Source organism: Chaetodon auriga, chromosome 6 (genome assembly GCF_051107435.1).
Source record: "Chaetodon auriga isolate fChaAug3 chromosome 6, fChaAug3.hap1, whole genome shotgun sequence".
Lineage (NCBI taxonomy): Eukaryota > Metazoa > Chordata > Actinopteri > Chaetodontiformes > Chaetodontidae > Chaetodon > Chaetodon auriga.
In genome coordinates, this window is record NC_135079.1 from 26,716,802 (window position 1) to 26,739,698 (window position 22,897).

Below are 22,897 nucleotides of genomic sequence, written 5' to 3' on the forward strand. Positions count from 1 at the left end.
GATAATTCTAGTTTGCTGATGAAAGTAGTGAAGGTGACCCAAACAGCGATGTTGTTGACCTTGAACCAAGAACACTGAACTAAGAAAGGAATGTTGTAAAGTACAAAGAACAGTATTTTTCCTCCATTTCCTCCTCAGCAACATACCATCAGTGCCAACTTGAAGCTAGTTTTTATCTTTTATCTGCAGTTATTTCTTTGGAAATCAAGGGCCTAACTTCACATACACAACATCACACTCATCACAACGCTGTGTTTCATCAAGCTTTTAATAAGATACAAAGAGTAGGATCACATATCATACATATATTTCCATGTAGTAAATACACGTTCCACCTTGTCCAAAAGGTAGTCCTACTGAAGAATGAGACATTAAAGCCATGACTAGATGATGACAGATCCAGACAGCAGGAAACCATCACTGAGACACTAAATTCCTGGAGACTTTTTCCTGCAGTATCTGTTTCATATGAGCCACCTGTACGTTTGCTCTTATGGCAGATGTATTCACTAAGCAGTCTTTAATCCTACTTAATACTTCACACTTGATTGCAGAGTGCTGGCACAATAGCTGATGGAGGTATGAGTGTTAGCATTACGATCCACAGACAGTCTGCTACGTGCAGTCTACAGCTCAGCGACTGCAGCTAAAGAGCTGTTTCTGCTCAATGCAGACCAGTGAACTGGTGAGGAAAGAGCTGCCTGAGGCTGTCCTCACCTCAGCAAGCTGGCAACAGTCACAGGCAATGTCACCATGCCAACAGCCTGGACCAGCAGTGTTTTGATCAGGATATATTTGCTCCTTACAGATCTTTCTCCAACAGTCAGAGACATTTCTGTCCCTGCTGCAGAAACCTATTCTCCATTACCTCTGAGTGACACTGAGCTGCAGTCATGTTAACCATAGCAACTGGAACGAAACAGGTTGAGTGGTGTTTTTGTGGTTTAAGGATTTTTCAAGCTATGGGAGCTGTGTTTTCCTTTTCTCTCTCATCCTTTTGATGTTAAAGTTAGAGACACTGCCTAGATTGTTTTTCTCCTGCCAGATGACCACTAATTGAACCAACTTTCTGATTTTGTGTTAACACTAGCTCAGTAATAAGGTTCTGATTAATATTTTAGAGTAATACAGCCTAAAGTACAAAAGCCAGGAAAAAAAAAAAAAAAAAAAAAAAAAAAAAAAAGTATAGTTTGACATTTTAGGAAAAAATGCTTATTTTGCTTTTTTGTAAAATTTAGATGAGAAGATTGACACATTCTCATGCATGTATGCTAAATATGAAGTGACAGCCAGGAGATGGTTAGCTTTGCTTCAACTGGAAACAGCTCACTATGCCCTTTCCAAAGGTGATATCTATCTATCTATCTATCTATCTATCTATCTATCTATCTATCTAATCACAGATACAGATACAATTTGTAGTTTTGCTGTGGATTGAGTGCCACACAGCAGTTCTTGTCCAGGAGCCGTTATGTTTGGACAGACTGGTTGGCTGGCCATTTCCTGCTAAACTATGCTGTCTCCTGGCCAAAGCCTTATATTAAATATTGAGACATTTGTACATTTGTGGCATCAATCTTCTCATCCTACTCTTTGTAAAAGAATGAAGTATATTTCCCAAAATGTCTAACTATTCCTTTAAAGTAGATGCACATTACAGATTGAGATGTTCCACAGACATACTGAGACATGAAAACATCCGTTAGCACTTTTTCCAAGTTGAGCAGGTGTGCTTTCAGACTGTGTTCATTTCCAGGCTAATTCTGTTTAATTGTGTCATAAAAACTTCAATGTAATGAGTTTAATGTGACTCTTTTTCTATCCAGAAAATGGAAACTGTGGTAAACTCCAGTTGCTTGTGATGGCTGCTTTGTGCAGTCATACAAGGCTTGATAACACATTTTCAGGCAATCAGTAATTGGGTGCGTTACTGAAATGTGCCTCAAACCATTGTGCGAGACAAAATGGTGTAAAAATAGTCGTGGATGAGAGAGGTACCTGGAGTCCTCCGACAGCAAAGCAGAAAAAGGCTGATATTAGTGCAGGGTGTTTTGGAGAGTCTGGACTGGAATTTCTAAAAGATCAGTCCAGTTTAATCTGTGACAGTCTCAGCACACCAGTCAGCTTCATTTTACTTTCCTTTGACTGTTTTCATAGGACTGAAGCACACGTTCAGATTTCACTCAAGAACACATGCTGCTCCCTGGACATTTGACCATCACAATTAAGGGCCACATTTCCCAAAATGCTCTTGACTGAGAAGACTCTTTATTTCTTCAGACACTTACCTGAAAACTGGTGCTTCTTCCAGTTATTTTAAGAATCAACTCTAGAGGAAAAGGAATCGGTGTACTGGGTCAGCGACAGAAGAAAAGACCTACTTAAGGTTGGAAATGCTACAGGGAACGCTTTTCAATCTGTCATGTACTGTAGGTGGAGCAAAAACGCAACTCTAATTTAGGCTGCCACACAGCAGAGAGGGATCACCCTGCTCTCCTCACCATCTGATCACAATGTTCTGGTCTACAACTGCAAGAAATTGAGGAAGTTGATAACAGTTTCCATGCTGGAGCAGGGCCTTGGAACAGCCAACTATTAAGACTTTACTACGCACTGCAGGCTGCAACAATGTGATAACCTCCTGCCACAGAGCCATAAGCTGTTCTGACATTATCTCTGAAACAATTTACACATTCATTTTGAGGATGGAATGAACATCTTGGGAAACCAACATCAATAACATGGGCCCACAGTAGCTGACAATTCCAAGAAAACACTGAATCATGAGAGCAGCTGTACACACTGATATGTCCAACCCTTTAGACGCTTTGTCATCTCCACCATCTGTTCAAGATTGGAGTTCAAATCCGATACAGACAGATGAGACTTGTATCTGCACCTTTACGGGCTTGAGTCCAGCACAGAATCCTCTCTGTCTGCCATTTTTCCTGCCATTCCTCACTATATGTTATCAAGACAATCAGAAATGCCTCAAAGGAATACACTACATGTAGCAAAAAGTAGCAAATTGACCTAATATGAATTCACGGCAAGTCACACTGCATCAGTTTACATCCTCTCCTTTAGCCTACAGCGATCCTTAGAAAACAATGTAAGTGTACAAAGCAGTAAGAAGTGAAGAACGGGAGGCGCCTGTACCCCAAGCAGAAGGCAGAGTGTGTGTTTTCGTGTGTGTGTGTGTGTGTGTGTGTGTGTGTGTGTGTGTGTGTGTGTAAAGCTCAGAAGGCACGGCTCTCAGCCAGAAGACGTGTGTGTCTCTGTGTGTATGTGAGACTAAAAAAAATGCAAGCGTTGCAGGTGTGTGTTGCAGAAGGAGCAGCTGTAGGCGAGAGATGTCCAGGAGCAGGACAAGGCACAAAAGCATTAATGTGTGTGTGTGTGTGTGCGCATGTGTATATATGTATGTGTGTGTATGTGTGTATATACATATATATATGCACACACATACATACATATACATATATGTGTATATATATATATGGTGACAGAGATAGAAAACACAAACAATATGTCCAAATTTAGCCACATCGACCCCTAAAATGAGCCCAGCTCAACACTAAAGCATACTATAAAATCTGTGATGTGCAAAGGAGGATAAAAACATTGAAAACAGATAGAGTACAGTGGTGATACATGAGTCACGTGCAGTTACACAATATCGTCCAAAGATAATACAACAATGCAGCAACAGTATCTGGTACCAGTAACTGGTACCGGCAGGGGACACACAGTTCTTCACATCGCCTGCTGGGGGCAGTATGACACCCTGACTATTGTCATCTATGAGCGCATCTACCTAAAACCTTTCTGACCAAGAGCAAACTGCATGTCAAAAAAATAAAACACTTAATAAGAATGAGCTTCATAATGTCATGTGGTTAAATCCATGAGGTTTTAACAGCAGGCTGAGCTTCTGTTCGCACACACACTCAGGTGTTATTTCATATGAAAGTTCCATCTGTTGCAGCAGCTTGATTTCACAGTTCCTACACAGTTCATATTCACAAATTTAGATTTCTGTACCATTTGGGAGGGGGCAGATTATTTTTTTAGCTCACTGTATAGCACCTTATGAGTCACTAAAACAATATTCTGACTCACCCTGAGGCCAAAAAAGTTTTCTCCTAGTTTTACAGGAATGTTAAAGGCCCTGAAACTGGACTCTTTTGATGTAGGTGGGGCTTAACTGGAAAAAGGTGATGTCACATTTCTTTGCAGTAATCAAACTTTTAAATATTTGAATCAAAATCTGGCAACATTAGGTGGGGTACCTGGTTGAGTTGTGGCCACTGTCAATCAAATGTGATCAGACCACACCCACACAGATTAGCTGAGTTTTAAGTGTTAAATTCTTAAATAAGTAACAGCTACGGACCCCCCCCCCCCAATGCCCTGTGGAGTTTCTGTTTACACGCAGTGTTGCTCACCAAAATACAGTGTGTGTATCCTTGAGGTCAAACAAATGTGTTCAATGTATTACCCTCCCCATAATACCTGCAAAGTCACCTTTATGAAAATCTGATATCCTGCATTGTTTATGTCCATGTTTACTTGCTAGCAGCCTTCTTCTTCCCTGCCTTTGCTGGCACATTACCACCACCATCGGTGGGATAGTATGAAACCATCGGTTGGAATGTGTATTGCATTTGCGTCCTTGTGTGTGTGTGTGTGTGTGTGTGTGTGTGTGTGTGTGTGTGTGTGTGTGTCTTATTTACTCATGAATATTTTAATATTATTTAAAAATCCATAAAAGCTGAATCCACATTTTCAGGGGCTTTAAGTAATGTATGAGTTGTCTTTTGACATTTATCACTCAAAGTAAATGACATAAATTCTAATTTGACTTTTAAAAGCCAGAGCTCTCAATACATGAGGTAACTGTTGAGTCATTAATATTGATCATAATCAATCAAACCTATGCATGCGTACATTACCTTAATAAAAAGGGGCAGTAAAATATGACTTATCACACCTCGAAAGGCTAACTGAGTCAACATATTTTGCAGACCTGCATAGGAACCTTGAGTACTCTGCCTTGTCAGCCACCAGCTGCTTCTTGATAAACACATCTTTGGATGGATATACAGCCTCAGCTCAAACTAAACTTTTATTTTCCTCCTCTCTGTGGCACACATTTTCTGTTTTCCACTGATATTTGACAGTCTAACAGTACTTCCATGGCTGATATTTGTTTGGAGGCTAAAAATGTTTAAATGGGTATTATTTGATGAGACCAAGTCACAATAAAAACCATAAATATGCCACCTGGGTGGAAAAGACAATCTAATCTGAGCCAACAGTATAAATGCAGCAAAAGTGTAAACTCAAAGCTACACAGTACATAAAACTAACAAATGAAATCTGCAGTCTGCAGTGGGATATGCTATCATCATGGAAATCAGAAAAGGAAGTGCAGTTTCTTCTGGTGGCTCCACCCGCTCCAGACGTAGCTGAAGTCTGAATTGGCTGAGCATAGTCCAGGGCTAGTGGTTAATGAAGCTGCGCTGCTGACAGGTTAAAGAATTCCCACATGCAGTGGGGTTTTAGTGAATATGGGCCTTAATCTGGGGGAAAATACCCCTGACAGTCCAACTCCACTGGTATACTGGAGACAGCTTTGAGTTTTAGGTGTGTGAAAGGAAAAGAACCAGAGTGAGGTTCCTTTTTTCATCTCAGGCTTTTCAAAACGACAGTGGTGAACCCGAAGCATGAGTGTGCTGCACATCGACAGTGAACCCACGGCATCCGTAAAAACACTGGAGCAGATGATGTATTTCACACACTGGTTTGTCAGAGTGGTTCCTCATGCCCCAGCTCTCTCTCTTCAGCCCTCCCCTCTTAAAATAGACCCTGACAGGCCACATGGGGATTAATCTCTGGTCCAGATACCAGCATGCCTCCATCCAAACATGAAATCCCAGGAGATGGACTTTTGGCCTCATTAGAGTCTCGTGCGGTCAAGCCAATGCTCTCCCGGAGCATTTCTCCCCGTGTCTGGATGTGAATGAAGACTGAAGCGGCGCCTGCGGCTGCTGTGGTGTTTCAGGCCAGGCTAGCTGGCCTTACAGAAGCAGAAGCTCATGCTGTATTGATCTTTGTGAGTCAGAATGGCCAAAAGGCAAAAATCCTGATCATGTTTCTGTGAGTCTGCAAGGTGTTGAGGCCTTGCTCAGCCTGGTGAGGACCAGGAGGTTTAGAGGAAAGTCATATAAGGAAAGTCGTACGATAAAAGTAGTCACATATCATCTTACAACCAACCGTTTTACAGTCCGTCACAGTCAGACCAGGTACCTGTAACACCATCTTGTGACGCAGTGGAGTTATGACAGTGAGAAGTGACAAGGAAGGTTTTGCCTTGTATAGGATTTGAGAAGAACAATTTCTTCTGAGGGGAGTCATGGCCCAGGGTTCTGTAAAAGATGGAAAATTAGTCCTCCAGTCTCAAAATGTTCAACACCACAATGGCTACTGATAGCTCCACAGTCTGCATCTGGAAGGTCAGTCTTGTCTGCAGGCCTATTGCACAGTGCCTTGTGTCTACGTTCATACACACTTTGTTACTGTCAGGCACCACATGGCTGTAAAGCAATAGTCTCCTGTATGCTGATGGTGTGGTTTCTGTGGCCTTTTCAGTATATAGCACACTGCATTTCTGTTAATGAATGAGGATTAGACACCAGAGTCCAGAGGTGGGCGCATCCCGTCTCTGTGCTGTTCACAGTTGGTATTTCTGGTGATGGGTTGAGTTTTCCTGTAGTCCAGGCCTCACTTGTTTTTTTGAAGCTGTCCTAAGGAAGAGATATGTGGTCAGTCCTGGCATTGGCCGTTAGTGGTACAATCTTGAAAACAGGTGATTTCTTCATTGCCAAATTTAAGGCTCAACTCCCACTTTAAGGTCAGTCCTCAGTGAGGAGAACTACATTTGCATCTGGATGTTCCCTGTTCCTGATTCCTAAATACTCTCAACACCATGTTCTCTTTCAAAGCCTGGATTGGTGGGCAACCTCCCAAATATGAGGGAAAATGAATATAGCAACATTGTTTGGTACCCTCCCATCACCATTTCTTCCCACCTTCTGTAAGCATTTGATTTTACTTTAACTGGGAACCAAAACTGGTGCAGGTAGGTGAAAGTGAGAATATCTAACACACTGTAAGATGCCTCTCTACTGTCTGCTGTCTTATCAGCATTGGAACATTAGATACACAGGGTGATTTGCTGGTTATTTCCCAGGGAATACAGTGATTTTGCCAGCCTTGGCCAGCCGTTGGATGATCTGGGCTTCATAGTCTGCGTCGTGGACGCCTGTCTTCCTGAACTCTCCAGAGTAGCGGTTCTGCTCCCAGTAGTGGTGCCAGTTACCCCGGCTGTCTGCCCCAAAACCAAACACATTCACCTAGAGGAGAGGAAAGAGGAGAGAGGGTGTTTGAAAGCAAGTGTGTGATTACAAATGTGTATCTCTTCAGGATGCATATGATAGTTTCAACGTGATGCAAAAACATACAGTAAGTTGTTATGTGAAAGCAGAGAGAGACACAAAGAGGAAGAAACTAACCTCATCACAAACATGCAGCGCAAAGAACAGTACTAGCATGCCAGTGGAGGGGTAGCGCCCATGATGTCTGGTCCAGTGGTCGTGGATGTATTTAAAAAATGCTGGGTTGAAGATCTGGACCTGGGTTAAGGTTAAAACAAAGAAAGCATTGTCCCACAGTCCAATATCTTCTGAATATTCCTAGTTTATGTGCAGTTAAATCCAAGTTCCTCTAAATTCAGATTTAAAGCTTTCACCCAGGTGATTTCTGCAATAATATAGGAAAGATAACCTCACGCAAATCACAGCCACTGGATATTCAAAAGGTCCAACTGAATGAGAGAAGATTTTGCCAAATTAAATTTTTATACTCCAAGAGGTTGTGATTGTTGTGAAAGATATGAAACACTGTTAACCAAATGAATAGTAATTACACATTTATCATCTACCTCCAGGTGATATTCAGTCCCAACAAACAGGGCTTTAGGCTGCTTAAAGCTCTGCGGTGGAGTAAATCTTATAAATCTATATTTCTGGGTCAGCTCCAAAGACACTGTAAAAACCAAATCTCTGACCAGCTGAAGATATTCCCAAAGTCTTCACATAGCAGGGATTAGTCAGAGTTTATTAATTTTCAGGGATTAAAGAGTGAGCAGAAGATTATTAAAAACAAAGGAAAGGTTTATAATCTAACTGTAATCCTTCATCAACAATGGGGACAGGATGATGTCAGCGGGGTCACTCAGTGACCACACAGTGTGCTTGTGTGCCTGCATATGTGCATGTGTTGTTGAATTGCTCACAAAGTGGCATAGTATTGTAAGCGGCCAAAAGTAATTGGAGTGAACAGTGAAAATACAGACCTTGTCTTTATCTACACGGAGAAACTGCTTCACTGGAGCGTACGTACTGAGAAAGAGAGAAATTGATTAAACACATTGAATCAGCACTTTATGTGATTGCTGCAGCTATGAATTCTGGATGATTGACAGCTGACTGATTGTTTCAGCCCAGTGACTCAAAGCTGTACTGAATGTGTGTGTGGCTGTGTGTGAAATTAAGTGTAATTATGCCATAAACTATACTTACATGTGTGTCTGTAGGCCTTAAAGTCAAATGGTGGATGCCAACATTTTAGTGTCCCTACACAGCGTGCGCTATATTTCCAGAATACATTCAGTTTTATGTTTGTGTGCACCCACGTGTTAATCCATGCTTATGAATATCTGTGTCTATGTGTGTGTGTGTGCGCGCGTGTGCATGCATGCGTGTCTCTTCTTACAATCGAATCTGGCCGTTGGACAGAGCACTGGTGATCCAGACAAGATCCAGTGTTTTGAAGGGAACCAGGACGAAGCTGACATTGGCCGCCAGGTTCTTGGCGCTCTCTGGATACATGAAGTGATGAGTGGTGTGGCTGCCGGCGTCTTCTTCATAGCCCACTGTGGGGGCCAGGTTTATTCTAGGAGCATGAGAGGAGCAGCGTAAGAGGTGTACTGTATGTCTTCAGGCCACACTTTGACTGTGGTGTAATAGGTGGCAAAACGGTATCACAGGGATCTCCTTTCATGCTAAAAGCAGTTCCTGTTTTTGGAACCAACTGAAGGGCTCTTAAACCAGTAGTTTAGGAAAGTAAAAGATTGCTACTTTCATTTCAATGTGCTAAACTTAGGGCAGAGCAAGAAGCTACAAACACAAAACTGACATTATAATCTTAGCCGCTAAATGCCTCACTATGCTAATGTGTTGATGTGTTGATATGTTGATGCTGAACAGGTATCATATAGCAGGTTAACTGAATCAGAACTTTTTTCACTGAAAAGCACTGCCTTCTGGAAACAGTGCTCATGAGAGAGAACCAAAACAAAACAAAACCAAAACTACGAGCTAAAAGATGATAAACAACTAGTAGGCAAGAGAGACCAAAAACAGAATTTATGCCCACTTACCATAGCTATGTTTTGGAAATGAAGAAGATATAGCATGTTCATAAGGTTTCGAGGTGTTGGTAGGCTGATTGTTCCACTTTGGACAGTCAGTCAGGCCACCTCTTTTCTCCTCTCTTTGAGCTTCATGTTAAGGCCCAAAAAGGATAAATTATTGCTTTATATCCAGATTACACTGTAGTCACATCGATCACTGATGGGATACCGTGATGGTAAACGTTAAACATCATGACACTGACTCAGCAAGGTCAGTTACACAGCACTATCTATCCAAAATCAAGATCATATGTCACTGCTCATTAATTGACCTTTCATTTGAAAGAGGGTGGTGTTATTTCTAAACTTACATAGTCTCGACTTAAGTGATGCTCCGTGTTAATCAAGGGGCCTGATAAACCCCATCCCCACAGTATTACACAACAGCAGCCTGCTGTGACTATGTAGGATGGATCCTTACATTCATGTGGTTTGGACCTACCCCTTAACCATCTTTGTCAAAACAGGCTAATGTGATTGGTGATTTGGTGATTAAGTTCTCTCATTAGTTTCTTCTTCTTCTAGTGCAGTGCAGACTTTTTGCTTCATGGTTGGACAGGTTATATGTTCTTACATACATGACACAGTCGCTTGTTTACTTGTGGTTCACCCCATAGGCTTTGATGACAAGTACTTTTCAGAGCACATTTTATCATATAATAAGTATATTTTTTCCAGTGTAACCTTCAGTCACAGACAGTAACTGAACCACTCAGCTCTGTCTGTGTACTTCAGACTTTTGCTGTATTTACAGTAGATGTGACTCACTGTCTGGAGGAGTGAGCTGTTTATGTAAACAGGATAGTGCACCTGAAAAAAAGGCCACTGAGTGCACCGACCCATATGTCAGCGAAGCAGATGCTTGTTTAGATAGGGGGAGTGAAAAGGCAGACAGACAGGAGGTGGGTGGGGGTGAGTGGCATTGTTGCGGTTGAAGCTGATTTTAAAAACAAATGAGAATCAAAGCACATCGATGAGAAAGCATAACAGGAGATGGAAGCTGAAGGCTGCCCACACAGGTCTACTGAGAGAGTAACATTAGTCGATGTTAATGCTTTCAGCACACAGAAACACAAAATACTCGCCTTTTCCTGCAGAGGCTTTCATGTCACAAGCATGTCGCCACAACACATTCACACTTGCAACATAAGAGAAAGTATATAGCTGTGTGCTCACGCCAACTGACAACAATCAGCTTCTGTGATTCATCACTGCTGCATACAAACAACCGGGGAATAGATGGAGACAAAAGGATTTGTGAGCCTCTCTGCATGGGTGTGTATGTGAGATACACAGTCTCCGTGTTTGTGAATCTTAGCACATAAAGCGCTCTGTGGTGACCTCACACAAGTCAGGCAACCTCTCTGCTGAATAGAGGACAGCGTTCAACATTGAAATTAAATATAGAATTAGAAACACACATCTGCTCTCTGCTTCTTTAAGTACTTCTCCTTTTGTACACACACACAATTCTGCAGCTTTGAAGGAATATGTTGTGATGTTATAGTGCTCTCCGGACGTGAACTCTCTCTTCCCTCCATCTCTCCAGCTGTCTCCCTCTTCCTCATCTCTCTGTTTCCTTCATCATCTTGGTCTCTATCTTCTTATCTTTCAGTCTTGCTGTATTTAGTGCAACCCTGCATCTGCTCTCTGGTCTCATCTATCTATTGCATCCAACCCTCTCACCTCATGATATAGTTGTGTCCATCAATGGTCGCCCCATATCCAGCCCCACGTAGGTTTCCAGAATTCCCCACCACAGCACAACGCAAGCAGCGTCCTGGATCCCATGAGCCGTATGGCGACCTTCCAGGAATCACCTGCGATAGACAGCCATGATCGAATCAAGCTACTACAGGAAATTAAACAGGACAGTAGCAGCAGAACAGCAAGAGAGACAAAATAACCTAACCTGCATCTCTGACCTGAATGTAGAAATACATCCTGCTCTCAGTACTGGGGCAAATTCTTCATGAGACCCTGTGTGAAAAATACATGAGCCCTGTGATGACCCCTGTTGTGTCATCTTGTGTTTGCTGTGTGAGTCACCTCTCTCTCTGCTCACTCTGTAGGCGGTTCATTAGTGTAACCTGGAACACCTGAGGGTCCCAATGTGATCCCAAGGTATTTACTGGCTGCAGTGCAGTTGTGCCTTTTTGCTGCTGCTGCAGCAGCTCTTTGCTATCTGTTCACCTACCAGCGCTCATTTGATTTGGTCATGTTTTCTTAGATTACCTTTATGTTTTGTTTGGCACTTCACCCACACATACACATTCATCACTCTTACACATTTATACCACTGAATATGCTGACATCCACACCCCACACCTTAACATTCTTTAGTTGCCATTTTGATTTGTTAATTTGGCCTAATAAAATACCTTTTTGTTGAAGCCTTATCATGGTGGGTCTCCTTTTTCTGTTGGGACTTCCTGAGCCAGGTCAGGACAAATGGGGGCTCATCTAAAAGGTCAGATGGTTTGGTGCCACGGTTAGTGGCAGGTGCATAGTGTTGATTACACGTGCTGATGATTTGAGTCAGTCAAACTGTGTACTGTGTGAATGGAGTTTAGTTGGACTTTTGTCAGCTCAGGTTCTTGTTCTTTTGGAGAATTGTGTTTTCCTGCAGGAAGGGTTAGGTTCTGACCTGGGCCTATTGGCGTGAGCTAATTACTAGGCCGTCATTGTTTTGATGCTATTGGACAGACATTTCTCCAGCAGGTGGTAGGATTTTTTTCTGTTAGTATATGGGAAAGTGGCTAGGGCAGTTGTCTCAGGGGCATCTGCAGCTACAGTATGGGTCACCATTTGATGGTTGCTCTACCGGGCTGTCGGGCTATAATCACTGCCTGTATATCAATATTATTATTATTATTCTTAATGCCATGCATAAGTACGCACTACAGGTACCACTGTGGCATTTATGAAGGGCACAGTGGCAATTGTGAAGACTGAGAGTTCAAGGTTTCTCCAGTCTACACAGGATTCTGCCTCTATTGGCTTTCCACTGGGTGATACTGATGTTGTGGCTAATTTACCTTTGATGCTGAAGGTAAACACATGACACCAGGGTACTCTTTCTACTTTGAACATGTTGCCAATGCAAAAAAATTGGCCAGATGTGGATGTAGTACTCTGCTTCAGTGCGTCCTCACTGGGAGAGCCCAGGAGGTGTCCTCAGCTGAATGTGGAGAGGACAGTTTGGACTTAGTCTGTCTCATGAAAGCGGCCATATTAAAGGCACACAAGTTGGTCCCTGAAGTTTATCGTCAGAAGTTCAGGTGATAGTATTAGGTGATAGGTGATAAACAAGCGAATGCAGAGTTTTTTCGTGATTTAGCTTCCTAGTATCCTTCAACGCACTGCTACTTCTACAAATGTGCAGAAGCCTTCCACTTTGTTAAAGCAGCTGAGTGATGATTTTGTGTTGACACATACAAAACATTCATGTGCTCTTGTGCAAAAGGAGACACATCAGTTAGGCAAGTACCAGTATATCAGCCCCTCAGTGGCTTGTAGGTTTCTTTGTTTTGACAGTCAAGTCACTACAATATATACTGTATTATTACTATGCCATACTGGTCAAGCCAAATGGCCACCCACCCACAGCCAGATTCTATTTCAGGTCTCTGCCTGTTAAAAGGAAGTTTTTCCTCACCGCTGCTGCCAGCTCCTTGCTCATGGGGGAATTGATGGGTGTCTGTACAGTAAAGAGTATGGTCTCAACCTGCTCTATATGGAAAGTTCTGGTGATTTGGTGCTATAAAAATGATCCGAGTTGATTCTCCTTACTGGCACTTGTTTGTTGTGGTTTCTTAGGTTACCTTTATGTTTTGTTTGGCACTCTACAACATCTCCAACATCCCCTCCACACACGCACGCACGCACGCACGCACGCACACACACACACACACACACACACAGTCATCAATAATCACTAAAATGTCTTTTTGTTAAAGCTTTATCACGCTGTGTCTCCTTTTCTGATGTGACTTCCTGACCTGGGTCATTAAAGCCCCTTCTGCTCTCAGAGAGCGAGACAGAGATATCTAAACATGCAGCCTTATGTGAATGTACTGTGCAACATTGAGAACAAACTTAAATTAAAAAATTAAAATACAGATACATTAAAAAGAAATGAGCAGGGCCCCTGATAGACCTAATGTCTAATAAAGACAATCTGTTCCCCTCAGCCTTTGCCCAAGAGTGTGAAGTAATGACTTGGCTGATTTGAAAGTACCAGAGTAATGGGAATATTAATTAATAATATGAAATACCTGAAACAACCTCAGCAGCACCTGCTGGATGCTGTGGGGTTTAAACTGGGGCTGTAGCATCTAGAGAGAAAGAGAAAGTATGGTTAGGATGTGTAGTTTTTCCTCTGCAGACAAACAGAATGTGACAACAGACTTTATATTTAGTTACTTTCTGTGTGCCCATGTTCAAGCGTATGCATGCACTTGCCAGTGTTTGTGTGCAAATAAGCAGGTGCTTATGCCTGTGTGTTTTTAGGTAACAGCCGTGTATAAGACTGACAGGATGCAGTCAGACTGGGCGAGCTGTGGTCAGAGGAGCAGAGACATTGCTGTTCACATTTCAAAAACAAGCTGAGAAAAAAAAAGAGATGGCAGTAGAACAAGGGCTGAAAAGAGTCAAAATAAAGCAAGAAGTCTGGGAGAATTCAAACTCCCTCTAAACTTCTCACTCTCACCAAATAGTTTTGTTTTTTTCAGAAAACTTATATCTGGTTGTTTGCACATAAACCATGTTTTTACAGCTAAAGTGCACAAAAGTTTCTTTGTGTCCAGGCAAGTTTTCTTTTACTCTGTCCATCACCAACAACAGGGAGATGTCATGATGTCCTGCAGTTCTACTTTGAGGGAGAAACAAAAGTGACAATAAGTCTCTCCTGTCTGGCAAACAAAGGTATAAATAGGGGCTGGTTAAAAAAGAAATACTAAGTGTTGAATGTAAAGAGGAAGGAAGTAGAAAGGAGCAGGGCTGTTAAAAGAACAGAAGATGTAAATGGTGTTGAAGGAAACATTAAGAGGATGACACTGTCAGTGATTTTGCCCTTTAAGTACCAGTCACTGCCAAAGACTTCATGGATGACTAACACTGTGAATGTGAAGCTTTTAGTTTTCAATGCAAAAAAACTTTATTCATGATTTGCTCTTTGACTTGCTTGAAAATGGCCATAATGCAATCCTGAATTTCTTGTTTGGAAACATTCAATACCATAAACGTGGCTCTACTTGAACAGCATCTTAAAAAAAATTATGAAAGTTTTAATTAATGTATTAAAGAAAATGTGAAATAATCAACTTAATTTGACAGAACAAAGTCTTGATATGATATTATTATTTTACAATAAAATATCACTGTAACAACAGCATTGGAAACCTGGCTCTCCTCATTTTTTACATATAAAGCACCATAAAGTGGCTACTAACTCACAAACTACTGAATTAAAGTGGATATTAAATATGTTCTCAGAAGTACAATTCAGTTTGCAGGTATTAACTGTCTAGAGAAACAGTCACTTGTCTGGAACTTACTACCGAATTTTATTTGTACAATATTTTGGTTTATGACCATATACTTGCTGAAGAACTGAAACTCCCATTAGCCTCAGCTGTACCTTGTGTGTATTGGTATCTAGCAAATCTTAGCAGGTTAACACTGAACTAAGATGGTGAAATTGTCTTGTCCCACCGTGGGATAGTGGGAAACGGAATTTGGATTCCTTTGTATGTCTGGTACATGTGAAGAAATTGACAATAAAGCCGACTTTGACTTTGACTTTGAACGTGGTGAGAATTATATCCTCTGAAAATCAACATGTTAGCATGATGATATTAGCATTTTGCTCAAAGAACTACTGCATCTCTCATAGTCGCAAGCATGGCTATGGACTCTTAGTTTTGTTTTAATGGTTATTTTTATAGCTACTTATTTTGTATATTTGTTTTTAGGAAGTTTCTATTTGTTTTTCAAACTCCCATAAAATAACTTGTTAAAATAAAATAATAAAGATGGATTTTAAATCCTAGAGGGAATTTTTACTAACAGACTTTTTTCTGCTAAAAAGACTGGAACATTGGAAGAAACCCATTTGATCGGATTAACTCAAACTGTTTTTGGCAAATCATCTACGAGGAAAGCAAAGAAAGATTTGGAGAGATGGCTCTGAGGAGGCTAATTCCCAAATGGAGTGGCAGACAAGGATATCCTGGTAAAGGAGCTATTATAGAAATTATGGAGGAAAACCAAGGACCAGGAAAAAGAGGACTTGAAGAACCTGTGGAACCAGATCAAGGTTAGACTCACACACTGGAGATGAGCTGAAAGAATCAGAGAACACAGAAGCCACAGGGAGAAAGCAAGAGTGAGCTTTTTTCCAGAACCGCTGGGACACTGCAGACCAACAGGAAGTGGAGGAGTACATCGAAGGCCAGCTCTTTGATAGCCAAAAGGACAGCCCCCTTGGATCACCAGGGCACATGCCTTGCCCACATGAACCCTCCTCACAGTTTGACATTACCCCCCCAGATCATCCCAAGGCAAATAGGTTATAGAGCAAACGAGATCTTTATCAGCACCGGGACCAATAGCGTAGCCTATAGCTTCCAAAGCTTTTGTGGAAGCTGATGGGTGTTGCCTGGAAGACTCCTTCTATCCCATCAGCTTCCACAAAAGCTTCAGAAGCTATTATCCCATCAGTATGGAGCAGTTGAGAGTTGTCACCACCTTCATCCTGAAGGAGAAAGACTCCCATAACATCAACCAGTTCAGAGGCACCACCCTGCTAAATATCCAAGCGAAAGTATCCCTCTTGCTGGTAGCAAAGTACATGACCACCACCTGTCAAACAACCATTGACAAACTGGTACACCCATTGTCAGAGGCCAGGTGTCCCAGGGATTCCTGATTGCACCGAGCACTCAGCTATGATCCTGGGACAAATCCAGACAACTAAGCGCAACAAATCAGATTTCCATGTAATTTGGTTAGATCTTGCAAATACTTATGGGTCTGTTACCCATGAGCTCATCAACTTCGTCCATATTCTATCACAGCCTTGTAGCAAACTACTTCAACAATTTCCGTGCCTGCTACACCACCCAGGAAAGCTAAATCAGCTGGCACCAGCTAGAGGAACACATAGCAAGGAGTTGCCCCATCTCTCCCATCCCTTTCACAGCAATATTTGAGATCATAACTGGTGAAAGACTGATGTTCTGAGGAGTCATATCCCATTCAGATCAGTGACTCCCAGCCCTACAGACAGCAGCATGCACCTCCAGACTCCATGCTCCTGAAAAGGCTTTAGGAGCTGCTAACATGGTCCTAGATGGAAAACCAGCCAAGTCCTGCAGTCTCTCAGGAGAGTGGAATAACAGCATCTCCTTCTCTGTCATTTGTGAGAAAATTCTGCTTTTGATGAACAAACCTGTGCAAAGCCTTGGAAAGCTTTACACAGCTTGCCTATCTGACAAGCACATGGCTGCCTCTGTCACATCACAGCTCAGAGACAGCCTCAGCAAGATCAACCAAAGAAATCTACCAGGAAAATTCAAGGTCTGCTGTTACCATTTCACTGTACACAAACATCTGATGTCGTCCCTGAAGTTGTGTCACATCACCTCAACATCAGCTCAGAAGATGTGCTCAAAGGGCCCACAACATATCGTGACAATGTCCTAAGGCCAGTTAACATCTTCTTGTTGATCTGTAATAGGACAGTCATTGTGAATCAGTTGACTATTCCACAGGAAGAGGGCTACCTTTGAGAGAAAGAAGGAAAAGAGCTGACAGTGTGTTCACAAGCAGAGTGGAGATCAAGTTGAAACCGGCAACAAAGGTTACATTGGAACATTGGAATGCCCAGGTTTGTCCACCTGCTGGGCATTTTGCCCACATCTTGTAGCCTCATATTAGCTTTAGATAAACTTTGGAATATATTTTATTCTTTACATTTCTTCTTTTATTGTCCCTAACTTTGTTTCTCTGTTACCTCTCTGCATTTTTCTTTCTCATGCTAAAAAGACTCACTTTCAAAGAAACTAATTTGATTTAATTAACTCAATCTACTACTGTTATAGCCTCATATTAGCTTCATTTGAACTTTGGAATATACTCTTACACAGAATGAGGATTGTGGACTTTCTTTCAAAGTACTGTAGGATCTCTTAACCTCATTAATATCTAATTGGCCAGTATGAACAAGAGAAATGATAACAGCAAGCAAAACCTCATTCAGTGTTCATATGGTGAAATTATCCTTTAACTCAGTGCTCTCTTAGGCAGACCAGCAGGTCAGTCTTGAGTGACCAGACCAGTCACTTTTGACTGACAAGTAGTTGTTTTCTTAGGATGAAATATTGTGAAGCCATGTGATCTCAATCAAGAGTAAAAATATATTTCTGCTTTGTTCATTTAAGCTTGCCCCCTTTTTTTTTTAAATTTATTTCTTTTTTTTTATTTTATTGGATTACGGTTTTGAACTGCTTCCTTGTAGGATGTAAAGAGAATGATGACACATAGTAGCAGAGCAACAAAGACAAAGACAGTTTTTTGATTAAAAAATAAAATAAAGGCATCTGCTAAACCATGCAGGTAAATGTCCATCTATGTGTATAAATGCTGCACATAGAAAAAAATCCCTCTAAACAAAAATGCACAGACATAAAAAGTTCCATCAGGATATTGTAAATGGTAAATGGACTGTATTTGTATAGTGCTTTTCTAGTGTGAAGACCACTCAAAGCACTTTTACAACTCAAGTCTGCATTCACCCTTTTGCGAACACATTCATATGGTAGTGAAGCCACCGCTCATTATGAGCGTTATCCACTCACACACTAATGGCACAGCATCGGGGGCAGTTTTGGGGTTCAGTATCTTGCCCAAGGATACTTCGGCATGTGGACGGCCGAGGCCAGGAATCGAACCACGACCTTCTGACAGGTGGACGACCGCTCTAACTCCTGAGCAACAGCTTCCCCCAGGCAGCCACTAAATGGCTGTTCCTCTCCATAGCCATCTTTTCCTGTCTCTTTCGCTGTCTTTCCCACACAACGCAATCTTCATTTTCACACTCCTTTGTCACCACTTCCTTTTCACCCACCAATGGTCTTATTCATTTTTCCCAACACAGATCTCATTCACTTACAATTTCATTCCCACATTCCTCTCCAACAGTCTCCTTTGCCTCATGTCTAATTCCTTCTCTTTAATTTCCCTTGCTCCCTCTTTGTTTCTCCTCCTCCTCTTGTCTTTCTCCATCTCTTCGTCTCTGTGGGATGCCCATGCACCCCGCAGCCCATCAGTGCTGATCAGAGACAAAGTCTTTTACTCTCTATGACTGTTTCTCATACTGTTACTTCTTTGCATTTTTCTCTCTTTTTATTCTCCTGTCTCTGTCTTTCCAGTCTCCTTGATCCCTCCATCCTTCGCCTTCTCCTGTCTCTGAGTCGCTGCATGATGCCAGAGCCAGCTTGGCACACCGCATCACTGTTGTTCAGGGGCTACTAATTTTTGGCAGATGTTTTTTGGCAGCCATGCCAAATGCTGTCTTGCTTCCTTCCTCGCAGCTGTCCTCTGACATCTGAAGTATAAGCTCGCTGGCACCTACTTTCAAGTAAGTACAACACATCTTTTTCACTTAAACTTATATTTGACATTGGCAGAAAACTGCTACTTCCAAGAGAAACTCCACTGGCTTTTGACTTTTGTACTGAATTTAATGACTTTGTTGCTGCTTGCGGACTGGTACCTTTGCCTTTACTCCTATACTAACTAGCAATGACACTACTATAGCCTGAAGTCTTGATTGTGGACTTTGTTTTCTAGTGAGTGAGTGCTCCTTTGCTTGGCTAGCTTAGTGTGCACTAGGTTTGTATTAAGCCTGGTTGCTATTGCTACTGGTAGCTGGATCTGAAACAGCTAAACTTCATCACTGCTGTTTGTGACCAATGCCTGCCAGCATACTCATGGTTACAAGACGGCATCACACATCAGTTACACATCAGCTGAAGTGGGATCTCAAAGACAGGAAAGAGCTAATTCTAGGGTTTTCATGTGTTGCCACTGCCCAGGACAAGCACCTCTCATCAACGCACTGATCGACCATCCATCTTCCGCCTTGCTTTCCTTCCTGAGGTTGGTGATGCCCTGGCCACCATGGACCTCAACTTGAATGGGTCACACTCTGCTTTCAGCACTGCCAGGGGTCTGCAGGCAGACCCTTTTGAACTGTATGCTTGCACCTCCTCTGGGGGATCTCCTGGGGCTTGGCTGCTTCTGTTACTCACCGGGACCCTGCTGCTCTACTTGGTTGACTGCCTCCTGCTATTATTTCAGCGCAGCCTCTATCTGCAGTGCTTGTTGTTGATAACTCAATGATCCTGCATGAAGGACCAACCACTCCGTAGCTTATTAAGACTCCCAACTCTGCCTCTGCAGTCATTGTCATAATATAAATAACATAAATGTCACCTACACCAACTCCACATATGGCTAAAGGGTTACCACATGGACAGAGATATGTGGAGGTATTGCAGATGTTTTTAAGAATTTTCTCACCTGTATTCCTTTTAGTTTTGGTCTTTTATCAGTTTGAAAATTTAACATTTGAAGTAGTGTGTTATATCTCTATTTGCTGTGTAATCAGTTATTTGGCCAATTGCCCTCACTCACCACTTCATTAATATTAATGACAAAGTTAGTTGTTTTAATGGTTTGTGTACGTACATCAGCTATTGATACTGCTGTTCCACACACTTCCAGGGTTGGCCCAATAACTAATACAACCCCGCCGTTCGACAACAACATCAGACAACAAAGAGGAGAATATAGGAAGGCTGAATGTACATGGAAACTTTAATAATTTTAGTAATAAACACAACCCAAGTTTCCTATTAACCAGCTTGTAAATCCCCCTCTTCCTGTCAGTCCCACCTTATCTTTTGTTGAAAAAAATTTGTATCTTTTTTTTTTGTTGGCAAGATTGATGGCTGTCATCCAATTTTCCATTGTCTGTTTTACCCCCCACGCCATTCAGACATCCTAGTTTACTGTCTGAATTTGCATTTATCTCTCTGCAGATCCTTGTAAGCACTGTAGCTCATACGTATCTCTCCTCTTATCCACGTGATAGAATTCCTGCCAACAAAATATTGATTCACACTTTTATTTTCTCCCACTTTCATTACTGTAATTCCCTCTACACATGTCTTAGTCAAGATGCTCCAAACAATTTACAGTTAGTTCAGAATGCAGCTGCTAGGCTATTAAACTGAGCTAGCCGACGGTCCACATTACCAATATTCTTGCTCCCTTCCCTTGGCTTCTGGTAAAATCCAGAATAAACTATAAGATCCCATTGATTACTTGTAAGGCTCTGCATGGCCTTGCCCCAGTTACATTTCTGATCTCCTTGTCCCATGTCTCAATTCTGTGTTTTACTTTCCAACTGCAAAACAAAAGGCAATCATGTCTTTGCTGCTTTAGCCCCAATCCTCAGGAATCATCTACCCCCATCTATCAGACTCGCTGAATCTTCGGACTCTTTCAAGCGGTTTCTAAAAACACATTTTAACACACAAGCCTTTTTATACATCTCCATTCTGGGCTTTGTTTTTTTGTTGTTTTTGTTGTCTGGTCTGGCTCTCATGCTGTGTTTTATATTGTATTTTATTTTTTACCTAATTTGCTTATTCATTTTTATCTTTGCGTATGTGTAAAGCACTTTGTAACTGTGTTTGTAAAAAAATGCTATAGAAATAAAGCTTTACTTACTTACCAGCTGTGCCTAAGTTCAAACCTTGTCTAATTACAATAAGTGTTAACTAAGTGGAGATTTACTAAATTTCACTAAATTTAAGCGTTGCCCAAACGCCCAATTTATTGTATAGAGATTACTTTTATATAACCATTTACGCCCAGTAAGTGCCAGCTGTAACTGCCCCCTTGCTAACTGTGTTTCACAGGGTGATGAATCCTTGAGCCTTTCAAAGATGCCCCTTTAATACCCAATCATGATACTATCACCTATTACCAATTAACATTTTTAGTTGTTTTTTGAGCATTTCACTACTTTGCCAGTTGTTTCTTGCTCCTGTCTCAGCTCCTTTGAAATATGTTGCTGGCATCAAATTCAGAATAATCACATATTCACAATAATCATACTGACGAGGTAAAACATTAAATATATTGTCTCTGACCTGTTTTCAACTGAGTCAATGTCAAAAAAGATTAGCAAATTATCACATTCTGTTTTTTACTGCTAATCAATATTGAGGCACTTTCAGCAAAACTCAGCACTTGTTTTTTTTTTTGTTTTTTTTTAAGTAAAAGTCTACCTTTAAAAAGTGCTTTTTTTGGAGAAGGTGTTGCGTTTCACTCATGGCAGTTTATTATCATTCAGGGAAAAAGGCTAAATGGAATGCCTTATGTAATTCTTGCTCTATTGATGGAGTTAGTGCTGTGGAAATGGACACTATACTGAATTTATCCAAACATGTAGACAGGGAGTTTGTTTTGAGTTAATACAATGTTTTTGAGTTTGTACTAATTAGAAATAATGGCCTGCATCTAATATAAGCCTATAGACCAAATAAAGGCCTGGTTCATTACATTATGAGAATTTATAGTAGATGAATCCCTTTCAAAGTTGACAGGTACCATCCCTAAAATGGTAATTTAAAAAATGGTCTTCCTAAAAATGGGCCTTTGTAGATTTCACTTGATGTTCTTTCAGTTTTTTTTTTACAGCAATGTTAGAGCTATTTGTTCAAGACCTTTCAAAAGATATTCCAGAATTCTTCCACTAACGACTGCAAAAACCTTGGAATGACATAATGCATTTACAGCCAGGATCTGTTAGGAGTAACAGAAAACAAAGTCTGAAATCTGCTTGAGATCTCAATAGTTGAGTGCAGTATTTTTGCATGCACGGCATGTAAGTGCCAGACTACTACGCAATTAAACGTGATGTTCTGTCCAAAGGAGAATAATGGAAAGGCATCCCTAACGAGAAAACAGAGAAACACTGAGCAAATGTGCTTGGTATGGTCATGTACTTTTCTTTTCTTTGTTCCCTAGTTTGTTTCATTGTATTCTTCCACATGTTATATATTCTCCCTTCCTTCCTTTTTCTGATCTCCTTCCCCTCCCCATTTTTCTGGTTTATTTGCAAGTCTGCTTCATGCTTCACTCCCCTCTTCAGTAATTTCACCACTCCCATTTTCCTACCGTCCATGTTTGCTTTGTTCTATGTGGTCATCTCTATTTCTTTCCTATCCAATCGCCCTTTCTCTGTCTTCTTTCTCTCTCCCAGTTCATCACCTCCATTTT

The 22,897-nt window shown here is 41.4% G+C and overlaps 1 protein-coding gene across 1 annotated transcript in view; it reads right to left on the reverse strand.

The window, feature by feature from the left end:
- Positions 1-250: 250 nt before the first annotated feature.
- Positions 251-22,897, reverse strand: part of st3gal2 (ST3 beta-galactoside alpha-2,3-sialyltransferase 2) — a 70,758-nt gene continuing 48,111 nt past the window's right edge. Inside the window, exons 3-8 of the mRNA XM_076733678.1 lie at positions 13,816-13,875; positions 11,225-11,358; positions 8,839-9,018; positions 8,420-8,465; positions 7,578-7,697; positions 251-7,418 (exon numbers count right to left, since the gene is read on the reverse strand). Coding sequence (XP_076589793.1) covers positions 7,245-7,418; positions 7,578-7,697; positions 8,420-8,465; positions 8,839-9,018; positions 11,225-11,358; positions 13,816-13,875 — 714 coding nt within the window. The 3' untranslated portion in view covers positions 251-7,244. The remainder of the gene's footprint in view (positions 7,419-7,577; positions 7,698-8,419; positions 8,466-8,838; positions 9,019-11,224; positions 11,359-13,815; positions 13,876-22,897) is intronic.